The 15660-nt window shown below is 38.7% G+C and overlaps 1 protein-coding gene across 1 annotated transcript; it reads left to right on the forward strand.

The window, feature by feature from the left end:
* The first annotated feature begins 2780 nt into the window (after nt 1-2780).
* LOC110055250 (transmembrane protein 117-like) lies at nt 2781-10566 on the forward strand. Its single transcript, XM_020761634.2, has 5 exons — nt 2781-3121; nt 4987-5189; nt 6198-6558; nt 7034-7270; nt 8251-10566. The coding sequence occupies exons 1-5, from the start codon at nt 3032-3034 to the stop codon at nt 8962-8964; spliced, it is 1605 nt and encodes a 534-aa protein (XP_020617293.2). The 5' UTR covers nt 2781-3031; the 3' UTR covers nt 8965-10566.
* Nucleotides 10567-15660: the final 5094 nt, after the last annotated feature.

A 15660-nucleotide genomic window follows, 5' to 3' on the forward strand; every position in this document is an offset into this window, starting at 1 on the left:
AAAAACGTGTCACCTTTTATGTTAACGGAATGCATGAGGCCACACTCATCAACGTCAAAACTTAAACAAAACCTTTTTACACACTGACGTCAAACCAGGACGATTGTACATTCTTCCCAAAGTACATAAACCGGGTAACCCAGGGACGCATATCCCATTTCGCTGACTACCATCTTCAACCTTTAGATCATAAACTACCAACCTTTTGTAAAGACACTAACGACTTCTTTAACAAACTCCTCACCAAAATTAAGATAAAAACGTTCGCTGGCTAAAAAATTTCAAAAAAGAGCATGAGCTTTCGGTTGTCAATCTACAGCCTTCGACGGATAAAAAATGGAATGCAAAATTATAAAATATATGCAAGAAAAGGCGAGATAAAAATAAGAAGAAGAGCAAAAGCAAAGTAAAAATGTGTAAATTAGATGACCATTGTTTAAAAATAATACTATACTGGTTTGGAATCGGCTTAGAATTATTGTCAGCATGCTTGGTAGCGGAGGTGTGCCACTGAAGCCTCCAAAGTTTTTCTTATGCGAAAAGAGCCTTTGTCGATGACTCTACTGAGAATTATCAAAATCTATGCGATGGTCGAATGACCACGCATGTTTCGCAATGTTTGGCCGGCATGACCATTAGCACATGTTTTTACATTCCTGATATGTTCTTCTTACGAGTTTCAAAACACCGGCCGGTTTCGCCTACATAACACCAATCACAATCGGCACAGGGTATTTTATAAATCAGGTTCGGTTGATGTTCAATAGATGGTCTGAATCTGAGAGAAGGAAATTCATGTTGTAAAGTCTTGAAGGGCTTATTTACAACTTGAATGTCGTGCCTTCGAAGAATTCTTGTTAGTGGTTGCGTGACAGCATTGATGAAGGGAAGGACAGCAAATCTGTTAGGATTCTCTTGAGGCGCAGCCCATTTTTAAATGTTTTTAAAAAAACATGCAAACCAATTCTTGAGGTGTGGAGATGGCGTGTGTGGGTGGTTTGGAAAATTTCCGCTTTATAAGCGCTTCAATCAAACTCCTTACCATCGGTAATTTACCCGCCAATTCCATACTAGTTACACTCGATGTTTCATCATTATACACTAATATCCCACATAATGAAGGTATTAATGCTTACCATCATTTTTTACCTACTTCGAATTCCTCTGCTTCCTCTCATAATACCATTCCCACTGGCACACCCTGTGACCCGGGGGAGGTACTTTGAGAATTTCTGGGTGGGGATGTGCCGCTTGTACCCTGGAACCCTTAGCCTATACCAGAGCTAGTTCAGCTGAATTTTGCTACCCTATACTAGAGTAAACTCCCCAAATCCCCCCCATCTATCGACACTGTTGAGGCTGATTTGCGTAAATTTAAACTTGTTGATTTGATTTTTTTATATTTTTGAGTGGCAATTCCTGGTTTCCTTAGTCTAGATAAAATCTTCAACCAACTAGTCAATTTTGTGAAAAATGATACCCTATTCTAGACCCAAACGCTCTGACTTATATACCCTATTCTAGAGTAAACTGCTTGAAAACCATACCCTTCACAGCGGCACATATCTATATAGGCCATATATGGCAGTGCCCCCCCCCCCCCGGGCCCTGTGACCAACTCATTCGCATGGTTCTTTGGGTATCTTCAAATCTACGGCACAGCCATGGTATTATGATGGTCCCCTCTTTTGCTAACTTTATTCCGCGATATTTCAACTGGCCAACACTTTGGAAATTGCCCCATTTCAACCCCACACTTGGCTACTCTATATCGATGATATTTTTATGATCTGCACTGAAGGTCTGGATAACCTAAAAATTGTCATCGATTATTTGACAACATTCACCAGCTCACACTCAACTAACGTACCTTTCCGTAACGTACGTCGACGTCTGTCTAACTAACGACGGTGGTATATGTCAGACCTCTAAACCAAACCTACAGACAAAAACCAACATCTCTAGATCTCTCTCTCTCTCTGATTCATCTTACCACCCCCTACATGATAAAGAAAGCCATTACTTCTACTCTAGCAATCTGTTTAAATTTACGACGTATTTGTTCTACCGACCGACGCAAAGTTTAATACTCGCGCTACCCAACTTACCACTTACCTCCTTAAACGAGGTTTCGAGATCGGCAAAAGCCGGTTTTGGAGTCAGCAAAAACCGGTTTTTGGCTCGGCAGTTTCAAAACCGGTTTTGAGATCGGAAAAAAGAACGAAGTTTGGGGTCGGTTAGAACCGGTTTTGGGATCACCAGGAACCGGTTTTTAAGACAGAAAAAAAACCGGTTTTGAGATCAGTAAAAATCGGTCTTTGGAGCGGCAGAAACCGGTTTTAGCTGTCTTCAAAACCGGTTTTGGAGTTGGCAAAAACCGCATTTCAGATCGGAACAACCGGTTTAGGAGTCAGCAAATGCCGGTTTTGAAGTCGGCAAAAACCAGTTTTGAAATCGACAAAACCCGGTTTGGGGTCGGCAGAAAACAGTTTTGGGGTTGTCAAAAACCGGTTTTGGAGTCGAGAAAAACCGGTTTTGAAATCGGTAAAAAACAGTTTTGGAGTCGGCAAAAGCCGGTGTTGAATCGGGAAAAACTGTTTATGTAGTCTGAAAAAACCGGTCTCCAGATCGGCAAAAACCGGTTTTGGAATCGGCAGAAACCGGTTTTGAAGACAGCAAGAACCGGTTTTGGGGTTGGCAGAAACCACTTTTTTTGTGCACTTTATATCAAGAGAGGGGTTGCGGATGGTGGTTACTCCGCTTCATCTTTTTAAAATATTAATTTTCCTAACAAAAATAGCGCATGGTAATCGTCCTACTAATTTCATTTCCCATCAGTTTTTCCGAACTTTCAAGAAAGAGAAAGGTAGTGTAATCATACATGACGTAGTAGCTCTGAACAGGTGATAACGGGCGCGACTTGTTTGGAAATTTCGAGTACTTACTGAGTTTTCATCGACCGTGGTTCGAACAACAATGCATTTTGGTGAGGTTAACAGCCAACTTTAACGTTAGTAAAAAAGCCCGGAAAATGGCTGATAGCGTGGATCGATCAACAGTAGGCGATGTCGCCCAAACGGATGAAAGTGAGCTGCAAAATCCCGCTTCACCAACTATTGAGGTGTGTAGCAGCGTATTGTTTTCATTTAGGGTGTAAATATCACAGCTATAATTTCGAAAAGCCGATACAACATTCCTTGACGAAAGATCACGGTTCGAATTCTGGTGAAGACTGTATTTATTTGCCTTTGAACAAGTCAGCCACAGATCGATTGATTCTCGCTATAAACAAGAAAGCTTGCCTGTGCAAGAACTTGTCAAGCTAGACGGAAGTTTTGCTTTCTGTTCCAATATGTACATCACCATATTTTTTAAAATAAATTTTTAGCCCAGTTTGCTGTCGAATGAAGTCTCAAATATTTAAGCGAGGTAATTACGAACTTGTGCGTTGTGTACAGCTTTGTAATTATTCGCAGACTGTGTCATGCAATGCAGCGATTAATTTTGAAAATATTTTCGAAGAATGTGCTACTTAAGAAATTGTGCCATTAAGTGTTGAGTGGTTGCAAGCAGCCAAGATCACGAATAGTTCGGCGTGATCATAAATTTTTAATTCAGCTGCTTTATGTAACTATTAATAGACTTGTTTGAGTCCCCTGCCTTGTTCAATTAAGCTTATTGTTTTTTACAACTGCACCTGGCCTTCAGCCGCACGTAAGCATAAAAAATAAATACTTGCTGTGAAATCAAATTTCAGGGGAAAATTGTGGCTGTCAGTTACTGTAAGTTTTCCATCAAATAAGTTTCACTTTCTGATTTAACAGCCTAAGGTCATGTTGCATGGTAATTTTTCACAAGTTAACACCACTTTGCTAATAATTTAACAGATAGATCTTTAATTATCCCTTGTTGAAGGTTCACTGGAATATCTAGAATTTCTTTTGTTAAAGTTCAGTATTTTCATGCCAAATTTTGTGAAATTCTAAAATTATGAGTGGTTCTCAAGAAATAAGCGTATTTCAGAGAGTGCAATTTTTCATTCAATCACAATTTTTTGACTTACTACGCATGCACTGCATTTAACTGGGTTCTTTCGGTAACAAAGAAAAAGCTGAGAATTGCTGGTTTCTTTGCATCGTTGCCTTTTCTAACATATCTTTGTAATAAAAGACTAAAGCCTTCAATACACTGCGTTCAATTATAGAGAAAAATAGCACGGATAGTGCAGGTGTTGAGTAAATAAAATGATCGCTCTATTGACGGCACGTTTGTTTTTTGCAATACTTGTGCGCACACTAAATTGCATCAGCAAAAGCATGCGCAAAAACTGTGTTTGGCCACCTTAACACAGTCCTTATATTTCTATCTCTGCCCACAATCACGGCAATGCGCAGGCAATGTGCATGCGTGGAAAAGGTCAACAATTATAAATTAATAAAAGTGTTTTGAGAGAGTGAGAGGAAAAAGTAAATAAGTTACATGTATACAGACCTCCCAGCTGGCAAATAACATTATTTATTATATGGCTGTGTCTCACAAGGACTGGGAACTACCAAATTAGCAAATTTGATTAGCTAAAATCAATATTGAAAGCGGTCTAGATTTTCCCATCCAGACTGGCTTCTAGACCGGCTACATTTTGCAGTGAAAAAGTTGCAAACTAAAATGCAAAAATATTGACTAGTTTCTTTTAACAATATTTATAATTTTATGGGAGTGCCAAAAAGCCTGATGAGAAAAAAAAATAACGAGGACGAGGTAACTTTGTCAGAACTAAGTTCAGCTCATCGCCGTTTGCAAGCAGAATGTCACATAGTACAAACCAGTTACATTAAACAAATTAAATTGTTCTTGTTTGCCATATAATAAACATCTTATTAACCGAGCTTTGTTGGTCTGTATGGGAGAATCTTGACCTTGGTTGTGTGTACAGACCTCACTGCATTTGGTCTGTACTCATGAGTTCAAAATTTGTTTTTCTTGTAGCATACTGATAAGGTCAAACACAAAGTGCGTATCCAGAAGAAGAATGGCAGATATTATTTCCAGCATCCCTATGCAAGACTGTTTGTGGCATATTTTGTGATTTTCTGTAACTTTTTTATCTATGCTGAGGATCCAGTATCTCATAGCAGGGCAAACTGCACCATTCCTCTTGTTGGGAATGACTTTGCTTTTGTCACTTACAGGTACAAAATGTTTTTTGTTTTTTGTTTTTTGTTTTTGTTTTTTTTGTAGCTTTAGAGCTGTAGGGCTGTGTTTTGTTCCAAGAACAACACTTGTAACTCTCTCCATCAATCAAAGTTGTACATGTATGGTAACAAATTGGGAGAGGAAGTATGGGAGACCCTACCCATTAGGCACCGATAGGGGTACCTATACCTTCGGGGGTTAAAACTGGTTGGTTAGGTATGCACTTAGAATGTAAAGCTGTTAAAATTTAAAGCTGTAAATTCCCAGTCCTCTCTGCAGAGCCCACAGACTGTATTGCACCCAGGAGGGAAACCCTGGGCCAGCAGTTGTTTCAAGTTTAACTTAGCCTAAATTACATTTAGACACATTTAAAAAGGGTACCCATTGTTTAGATGTAATTGTACGCTGCTTATTGAAGTGTCTGATTTAGAGAGGATTTTGCTTCAAAGGGAAAACTAGCCTGTTCCAGGTTCTCACTCAGTGGGGACAAAGTAGTGACACAATCTCAGATAGTGCAGAGCATAATGTATAGTTCTGACACACTACTCGTAACACAGTTCCTATATAGCTCCTCCTTCTGAAAGTTTTGGTTGTGGGTTAAACCTTTTGATCTTTTTGATAGAGGAAATTAAAGGATGAAATAAACCCACTAGTGTAGTTTGGAAACAACAGATGATATTTCTTGAACCAAGTTAGGCATTATTCCAAAAGATCCGCAGTCACAGTAGCATTCTTATGCGCTAACGATGCTAGAACGCATGCGTATGTTGGGGCTCTACCACAAGGAAAAGCACTCAGCATTAGTGTATCTTCCAACTAGTATGTAGTTGACACTAACGCTTATTAATCTGCACATGCGTTTAGCGCAAATATTGGTTTTGTTCTTAAGAGGAAAGTACCACAAGGAGAACAAGGGGCTTTCTGACACAAATAATTATATAGCTTTGTGAAGTGATAAAAGAAGTAACGCAGGTACAACATGTGCTTATGCTCTTTGGTTGTAGGTATCCCCCAGGAGGATGGTCTGTCCTGAAAGTGTTCATGTGGCTTATAGCCATTGTGGTTGGATTGCTGGTGGGGAAATTGTTTTTCCACAAACTGCTTTTTAATCGATGGATGAGGCTGTCGATGTTCAGGCGTGACAGTGGCTCATGGATGGTGATGTTTTTAACCACATTGGTGTCTCTGTTTATCTTCTCCTTCATCTACAATGGATTCTTGATTGCTGGCGGAGATAAACTATCACTGTACCATGTAACAAGCTACCTGGGGATACAGAATGACAGCTTCATGAAGGCAGCAGGGCTAGGGACATGGATGGGTGATTTTGTGACAGCTTGGATGGTTACGGACATGATGTTGCAGGTAAGGGAGATAAATTGACTGACAGGCCAAGTGACTACAGGTCTGATTGACTGACTAAGTGACTGACAGACTGACTAACTTGCTGACCAAGTGACTGACTGATTATGAATTAGTTTTTGCTTGAGAGGACAGAAAGGGGGAAAGAAAGATATATACCCAGTGCTTGCATTCGGTTGAGTGACTTTCAAAATGTGCAATTTTCACCTTCCAAGAAACTTCTCCTCAATGATCCACAAACCATACCTTTATTTGGTATCTTGTAATCCCAAAAGTGAAAATCATACTCACCACACAATCAAGTGATTACTGATTTGTGCTCACCTGATGCTTTTCACACTTGCATGGGCAAGCAGCCAAGCACTAATTTCCAACACTGTGGACCTTGAGCAGATACATGTACACCTGTTGGTGTATTTTGAATGGTACTTTATGAAAAATATGTACTTACAGTTAGCTGTGTGAACTTGTGTTTCAGGATAAGCTGTACCCAGACTGGAACAAACGCTTACGGAAGATTTGGAAAACGGGTTGGACACGCATATATCTGTTCTGGATAGTGTTGATTATTTGCACTGTCATTGTCGCTACTGGAATAATAACTGATTTTGTTAAGTGGGATTCCCTGAATAGAGACTTTGTTTCCACCAATGAGCTGTCTAGGGCTTTTCTGGCATCTTTCATTCTTGTTATGGACTTACTGATTGTCATGCAGGTTAGTGTAAACAACATTTCTTGGGCTGCATGTATGCAGCTGTAACCTTTTATATGCATTGCAAACCCATAATACTAGAAAATGATTAGCAATAAAGGCTCCATAGACCTACAAATTAGTAGTAACATTCAAAGGGTCACTTATACCTAATCATACCTTTTTGATATGCTTCAATGGTACATGTATATCAGGTGAGTTTGGTTTAGCCATGATTCGTATATTGCGAGACAAAGTCAAGCCAAAATACCCATGGTGAGACCAAACTCACTTGATATGCCACAAAAGCATAGCAAAAAGGTATGATTAGGTATAAGTACTGTACGTGTACATGTAAATTGTTGACCAAGTTTTTTCCTGCAAACAATCAGAGCAAAATTGTTTATCTAGTAAGTATTTTTCCATAATAATTTGTCATTTGAACTTGTACCATAACTTTTCGTTATGTTTTCTATGTTTCATTAGTATTCTTCTCTCTTGCTATTGCTTTTTAACTTATATTTATGGTCATATTTTAACAGCTGTAAGTAAGCAAGTAAATAAGTAAGACTTAATAAAGTGACTGACTGTTATCTACATAGAAAGCTACTTCACAGCAGAAATAAGAAATAATCATAACATAAGTCACAACATAAATAAGAAATAAAAATAAATTACGTTGAATAATATTAAAAATGCATAATAATGCACTTAATTGAAGCACAAACTCTAACCTTCACAGTTAGACACATTACAATGGCATCTTGAAGATGCCGAAGCATTTTGTTTTATTTTCACTTAATATTTTAAGCATGAAACTACCTCAGATGGACGTAGTTTCCACACCATTTGTCAATCATGAACCAATCCAGTGAAGTGGATATACTGTATGTGTGTACCTAGATGTCTTGACTTTTGTTGTTATTGTTATTATTCTTGTTGTTGTTGTTGTTATTATTTTATTTATTTATTTATTTATTTATTTATTTATTTTTGTTTTCAAGGACTGGGAGTTTCCTCACTTTCAAGGTAATATGGATATCAAACTCCCCGGAGTAGACACTGCATCCTTTTACTTCCGTTTGCCGCGCTTCTTGAAGAAGGAAAACTGGCATGTGCACATCACTGGAAAATGGTTCAACTATGGAATCATAATGCTGGTCATCATATTGGACTTAAACATGTGGAAAAACCAGATCTTTTACAGCCCTTTCGTGTTTGGCCAGTACACTAATCCTGGGGGATACATCTACTCCGTCACTGACACGAAGTTTTTGGAAACTGCAAACGAAACCACTCTGTCCTACGCGTGGAGATCCGAGAACATCAATCCGGCCACAAACCAAAGCTTCGCGGCAACTGACCCTCGCATGAATTCAAAATACCTCGACTTTGCGTTGGCGGTAAAGGGGATTGCGTTCATCCCTTCTATTGTCGCATTCCTGACCTTTGGTTGTCTCATTTGGCGCTACGGACGAGAGGCGTTTGTTGTGGAAAAAGTCCTTGAAGATGTGGATAAAGTTGACGGCGTTGTCATCGAAGAACTGGATGTGGAGGATGCGGAAACGGATGAATATTCTTCCCGCCAAAAGCTAACCGCGTCTACGGATTCCCGCCAAAATGGAATTGCAGATGGAAGAGGTGTCTCGGAGCTACCATCTGACCAAGTTGATGGAACGCCTGTACTTCTGAGTACGCAGCACGTGACGTATGTATAGCGTCTGTCAACAGAAGCGTTTTGCCAACAGAAGTTACAAGGCCGAGCAGAGGACTCCGTGCTCTGCAGCTATTAATAAAACCACGCATCCAAAGGTGTCTATCTCGGTTGTAAATGAAGCTTACCAGATTCTAGTTTCCTACCTAAACATCATTATTGACTCGCTGGGTTTCTACATGTAGTTCTTGACTTCTGTGTGAATCGCATGTAGATGTACAGGACGGTGCAGTATCGGCGAAACAAAGATAAACTGATGTTGACTTTCAGCACTCTTACATTCTACATGTAAGCATGCTGAAAGACACACATAGTGCGGTTTCAATAGCATAGCTAGGATAAACTTTTTGTAATATGTAAAATTGTTTCAGATACAGTAGAGATACATCATACTGCTTGTAACAGCATTACTAACTGAAGCAGTATGGGCGCCAAAGGAGAATAACCCATTCAGACCTCAAAGTAAAAAGCGCATTCCATCAAAGCGCGGAAAAGTCCAACCTCGATTCCAGAGGAGTTAACGGAGAGAGAGCCTGGGATCGAGGTTGGGAAAAGTCAATCAAGCCACCTGTCTCTGATTTTGCATCTGATTGGCCGAAAAGACGGCATGTTCGAGCTGATCGGTTAAACGAATTTTTTGAATTATTCTTGGGTAAATTAACGAAACCAATATTTAAGTACTTTGGCGAGACTTCACGGAGTGTGCTGTACATGTATCCGGTTGAACATCGGGGTAAGAAGAACTTTTTGTAAGTTCCTTTGCCGTGTTGAATTCAACTATATTGACTATATTCGTGAAAAAACAACCAAGAGCTGTGTATCTTTTTGAAGCACGATTAGAAAATTAAGCAGTGTTCTTTTAAAAGAAGCGGTTGTGAACGTCAAAAGAACGCTTTTCTGCAAATTAGTTGTCTGTGTGTGTGTGTGTTGATTCACCTGTCGGCGTTGATGTGTGTTCAAAATTGTGTTAAATTGCTCTTTTGAGGAGCGTGGAAAGTCAAACTTGAGTTTTTGAGAAGATCCTCCTAGTCCTTAAGCTTACACGTAACACATTTAGCAGAATTCACCTGATCTGATTGCAGAAGTAATTTTAAAATTAATTAATTAAGTTAAGATTTTTATTGCAATCAATGATCGGTGTATTTGTAGACTGTTTTAGACAACATTTCCGTAGTAATTTTAAATGCCGTAAACGCTTTATTGTTAAGATGAAAGTTGAGGGCCTTACCTTATGCAACATTGGATATAAATATATTTTTAGGCCAATTATTTATTACCTTGTGATGTCAGTAATATACCTATTTATTGTTGCATCGCGACTTTTCGTTTAAATAAGAACGTTTACCGTAGGCTTTTTAGTAGACTTGCTCCAAGTCGCTCATTTTAATTTTTTAATTGGTATAGTGTGGAAGACATTGGCTATCAATTAAGCTATTATCAGTGTAGCAAGTGTAGCAGTATATATGCGATGTTTGCGGAATAACTACTGGAATTTTTATTGTGGTCAAATTAGGAGAAGCTTGTTAATTTTTTTAGGGCTAAAATTGTAATTTTTCCGGGCAAGAATGTGAAATAATAAATATTTTACGCTTTGTGTCAAGATTCATTACCGTTTCCTCTGCTGACATGCATGTAGTAAACTGAGAAAGTAAAATGTCTCTCTGAGTACAGTTATTCTCTCAATGAAATTTAGAGCTAGACGTTGAACTTTATCCTTAGTTTTACTGAGGTGTTGGTACAGTTTGATCAGGCTATTTGCAAATAACCTTCTACCTCTGTTTGAAAACGGGACCTGGTTCAAATCTTTTGAAGACGAGTTTGATTTACATTTGAATGACTTGAGAGTTTAGCTCGTATCCATATGAATCGATGTGAAAATAATTCCCACTAACAGTCATTCTAAACGGGAGCCAAGACGTAACTCGGATACGGTTGTTAATAAGAGTATGATCGTCTAGCTTAAGATTGCTGGTGCAATTTTCTTGTACAATAGGCGGATTTGGCTAACTTATTTAACCCCTTGTTGCCACCCAATCACACAACGTGATTATTCATTTGGGAGGTTACAACTAATTGTGCAATTTATCACACAACTGATTACATGGGAGTATGTACAAACAGAACATTTGTAACCTCCCAAATGAATCATCACATGATTTGAATTGGGTGGCAACAAGAATGTAAACATGTTTGCTGAATCCGTCTATCGCTGAGGTGTTTACAGCAGTCTAATTCTTCTATGTGGTCCATAAATCTATTCCAAATCCTCGTTTTTCGGTTTAACACTAGATTTGTAACCACAGGGTCAACCAGATTGCGGTCCATTGTTCAAGTTTTCCAATTAGCCCAGTAAACTGTCTAAGAGACAAAACTAACAAAAAGGCGGTCTTTATAGCTTTTCGTGTTTTTAGCTGGGTTTGCTGATACTATTGTGAAGATATACTTCATGGCGAGAAATAAGAGATAAGGAAAGCAAGCTCCGTAAATCCCATAGTTCAGTCGGAAGATATGCATTGGTAAATAATATGCAACAAAAGAAAGCTGTTTAACATCGTAGTTTTTCTACGAAACAGAAAGTAATAAATCTAGGTAAATAGACAATGAACCGTCTCGGGACAAAGGCAACAAATGGTATAATTTGAAAGTCACTCGCACTTGGGGAAACAAATCTGCATGTCTATAGAAGAAATTACACACCCAGCTGCCGTGAAATTGAATTTCAGACCTGTAGGTGACAAACGTGCAACTTCCCTGTACAATATCTGTATATTGTGAAACAAAAAAGTGATGAGAAAAGAAAGAGAATCATAGCTGCTCCGGGAATATTGTCTCCATGTGTCATTAAATTTGTAGAAATAATACACAGCAGTGACAGCAATATGTCTGGAGAGAAAAGTTAACTTTACAGCCTGTTGGGAATGAAAAGGTTGAATTACATAAAAACGGTGTTTTAGTGTTTTGGCGACGAATTTGTGTTAACGCGGCGGAGGCGTACGCCGGGTTGATTTCATTGTGTTTGTATACTGTTTTTTGAAGAGACCAGATGATATTTCACCAGTAGCTTAACTAACAGAATGAGGATTCCTGGTGTTACGGTAGAGATTTCTTGTGAATAGCTTTTCCTAGAACCTCGGATGTAATTATAACGTTTTGCTGTCATATGCTAATCCTATTGTGCAGTCATATGTCAGTCGTATTAGCCCGAGTTGGTACTTCAGTTCTATGGATGAGACACTTGTTTTGGCTTCGCCAGACATCATTTATTTACCAATTCCAGTCTCCAACAGTTTTTGATCACGATAGCTCAGTCGGTTGCGGAACCGGGATTCCACGCGTTTCTTAAATGGCGAACTTCTCGGTTAGGCTTGTCCAGTTGAAATCCGTTCATTCTGGGCGTTACATTTGTTCGGTCTCCCCAATTGTTTCATTCCTGGTCATTGGCGCTGGCTATATTGACTGAAAACAAATACTTTTTTGTACCTACTACCATTTACAAATCATACCATCATGAGGATATTACATAAATGTCGATTTTATTTTGGTTTCCAAACTTTTTTTCTACATTCTACACGCCTGTCCAAACGGGAAATGTTTGACCACCAAACGCCACCAAACATTGTTTGTTGACCAAACATTTTCCTGTTTTGACACCTTGTGTGATCGTGTTGGGTTGTGTTTAATCGTGTTTGACCGTGTTTGATAAAATTTGAACGATGTCAAACATTTGATCAAATAAAATAAGACATTTTGTTCGTTCAAACATGTTTGATACCGCTTGGCCACTCAGCAATATCAACATGGTTGGTCACCAAAACATGTTTGATCGTGTTTGATCGCTGAGCATTTCCCGTTTGAACAAGGCTTAATTTTTTTTTCCTTTTCATACTACCGGCACTTGTATTTTGAATTAATATTCATTAGCCACGATTTTATGCTCTGCATTTTGTAATATTTGTTCCAGTTTTTGATGTATTTTGCTTGCGGCAGCGTAATAAAGAGGGTGCACCCTGCAGTTCGTGTGAACACACCGCTATCAATGGAGCGATCACACTAGTATTTAAAACCCTTATTACCTCTCTGCGTGGGTCATCTGATACATTGGCTCTTACGCTAAGAGTAAATAATGGCGGCGAGTAAGATAGGATAGCAAAAAAAATCGTTATCACAAGCTTTCTCCATGGTAAATGCGTTATTCATAAATGTAATAACATATCGAATCTGATCATCTGTGCAACATCTGCCCAAGATTTTTTGCAAAACCAACCGTGTATTGACATGTACCTCACGTTTAGTTTAGTCACGGCCCCACTTCTAAACCAAGATATCATGGCTCTGTCTCTAGAATGAATCTTTGTTAAATTACCAAGAAGTCTGAGCCATCTGTATTGGAAAGTTTAATCCTTTTGAGAGATTCCAATGATGGCGTCGTTTTCCCGAACGATGTGTCGTTATAGACTTCGCCTCTTAGTGCCGATTGGAGCACGATATGCGGCTCGTGATGGAAGTCGCTTAACAGTTCTTTCCCGCGCAACACTTTCGATTCTTGAACAGTTTCCTGTTCGGCTTCTTGCCTCATTTTACTGTATTTATCACGATACAAAATGCCAGCTTTGAAGAATACAAACGCATACATCACCGCAAATACAATAACGTATAGCTTTCGACGAGTTTTTCTGCTCATATTAGACAAATCAATGGTTGTTCCACGAACCTGAAGGCTTTGATATTTTTCACTTCCTCATTGCAGACTTCAGACGATATAATTATTGCCGCTAAATTACCAATCTTCCGGTGATCGAACAAACTGTCATAACTTGCTCGTTTAGGCATTTATTAACATAAAAATAATCCTGACCACTTTCACTTGCAACTCGATCCACAGATCTATCCGCAAAATCTCTTATGCTGACTGACAATCTCATCGATAAAGATCTGAAATCGCCATTTTGTCTCCTAAAATGCGCTCTCCCTTCGGTCAAACTGGTCAACCATAAGCGGCCGGGATTTGCTAAGCCGAAATTTGACGGTGGGCAATTACAATTCAGTAGTACAACATTGAGGAACACTTCACAGACGTTTCCTCTTGGAAGAAAGTAAATTGCAGATTGATAAATTTCTAATAAAGCAGAGACATTATATTTTCGTAGCAGCAGGCCTTATTTGAATGTTACCCCAAGTCGCGAAATTAATTCTATGCAGGTGAATTGACAAAATAATGACTAAATATGAATGCCATTAAAACATTTTTCATTATTATTTATCTTTTTCATTAAGTCCGGAAAGAAAACCATGAGCGACGCTCGACCTTAAGTTTTTGCTTTTACCAGAAAATGAAAAACAAGAACATAATCTATCTACGAATGTAATATTTTTGCTAATTAAAAGTCCTAGACAGTGGGTACCGAAATAATCAATATTTTATGAGTCAATTGTGCTAAGAAAGAAAAAGCAAAACAAGCAAAGAAGACCAAACACATAACTATAAATAGCCTAGGTCTGTGCCGAAAGGAAAGGAAATCAGTTGATTGTGGATAAAAACCGAATGATTCCGTCGCGTCTTATCACAAGTTTCAGCCATCAAAATATTTATAGACAGGCACAGTGTGAATTTTTGTGAACGCCACTGATTCAAAACAAACTCAAACTTATTCTCAATTTCAATTTTTTTGGCGTTATGTTCAGATCGGTTCCCCAGATTTAGCAAAGAGTTAGCCAATAAGATACAAACTCCTTCTTTCGCACGTGATACACGGTTTGAACTAACTGAACAAAGGTCCACCACAGGATACCCAAGCTACAGATGTATGGAAAACCGGTAGTCACAGTGAGGAATCAAGTGGAACGTCCTGCACTAACACCAGAAATGTTTAGGAAAAAAAAGAATACCTTAATTTAGAGGTATTCCTCTTTCTGATGTTTGCTGGAATAATCGCAAAATATCTCTATCATTTTCATTTTCTCTCTTTTCCCACGCTACTGGGAAATGAAATGAAACAGTCCTTTTCACTGAAAGGTTTTCAAACGCTCTCAAATGGTACACACTCATCCCGCCTCATTTTGTTTACTGATATTTTGTACTGTTCCATTTGGCGGAAAATTCATTTTTCACCGATTTTCCACGCAAATGGAGAGCGCTCGCAATCTAACCAACCTGGGAACAAATGGCAAGGAAATTTCCTGGGACAGAAAGTTTCCAGAAAATTCGAAAACTGTTAAATTGCCGAAATGTGAACCATTCAGGCCAAAATTTCGGGAATTTTGGGAGGAAAATAAAATGGAACGAAAGTCCTCGGTAGGAAAATTTGGGTGCTTTCCATTCAACGGAAGCTTCCGGAAGATTGGAAAGGGTGCGAATGGTACAGAAACGTCTTTGAACTGAGAGTTTCCGGAAAATCCGAAACTGTTGAATTTCCCATATGAGAACCATTCAACTTAAAATTTTTGAAATTCTTGGAGGACTATCATGATCAAATGGAACGGGAATTCTAGGTGAGAAATTTTCGAAAACATGGTTATATGGTCGACTGAAATTGTAGAAAATGTTCTTCCATTCGCCACTGGAAATTTCTGTATATTCAAACTGGAATTTTTGGTCGAATGCAATTAAAGCGCCCACTATCACTCGATACATCCAGTTCTTTTAACTGTTATAGGAAACTTAGAAAAGGAGTCCAGAAGGGGAACATTAGACGCCTAAGGC

The sequence above is a fragment of the Orbicella faveolata genome, unplaced genomic scaffold, assembly GCF_042242905.1.
Source record: "Orbicella faveolata isolate gen_17 unplaced genomic scaffold, um_ofav_v1 contig_2, whole genome shotgun sequence".
NCBI lineage: Eukaryota > Metazoa > Cnidaria > Anthozoa > Scleractinia > Merulinidae > Orbicella > Orbicella faveolata.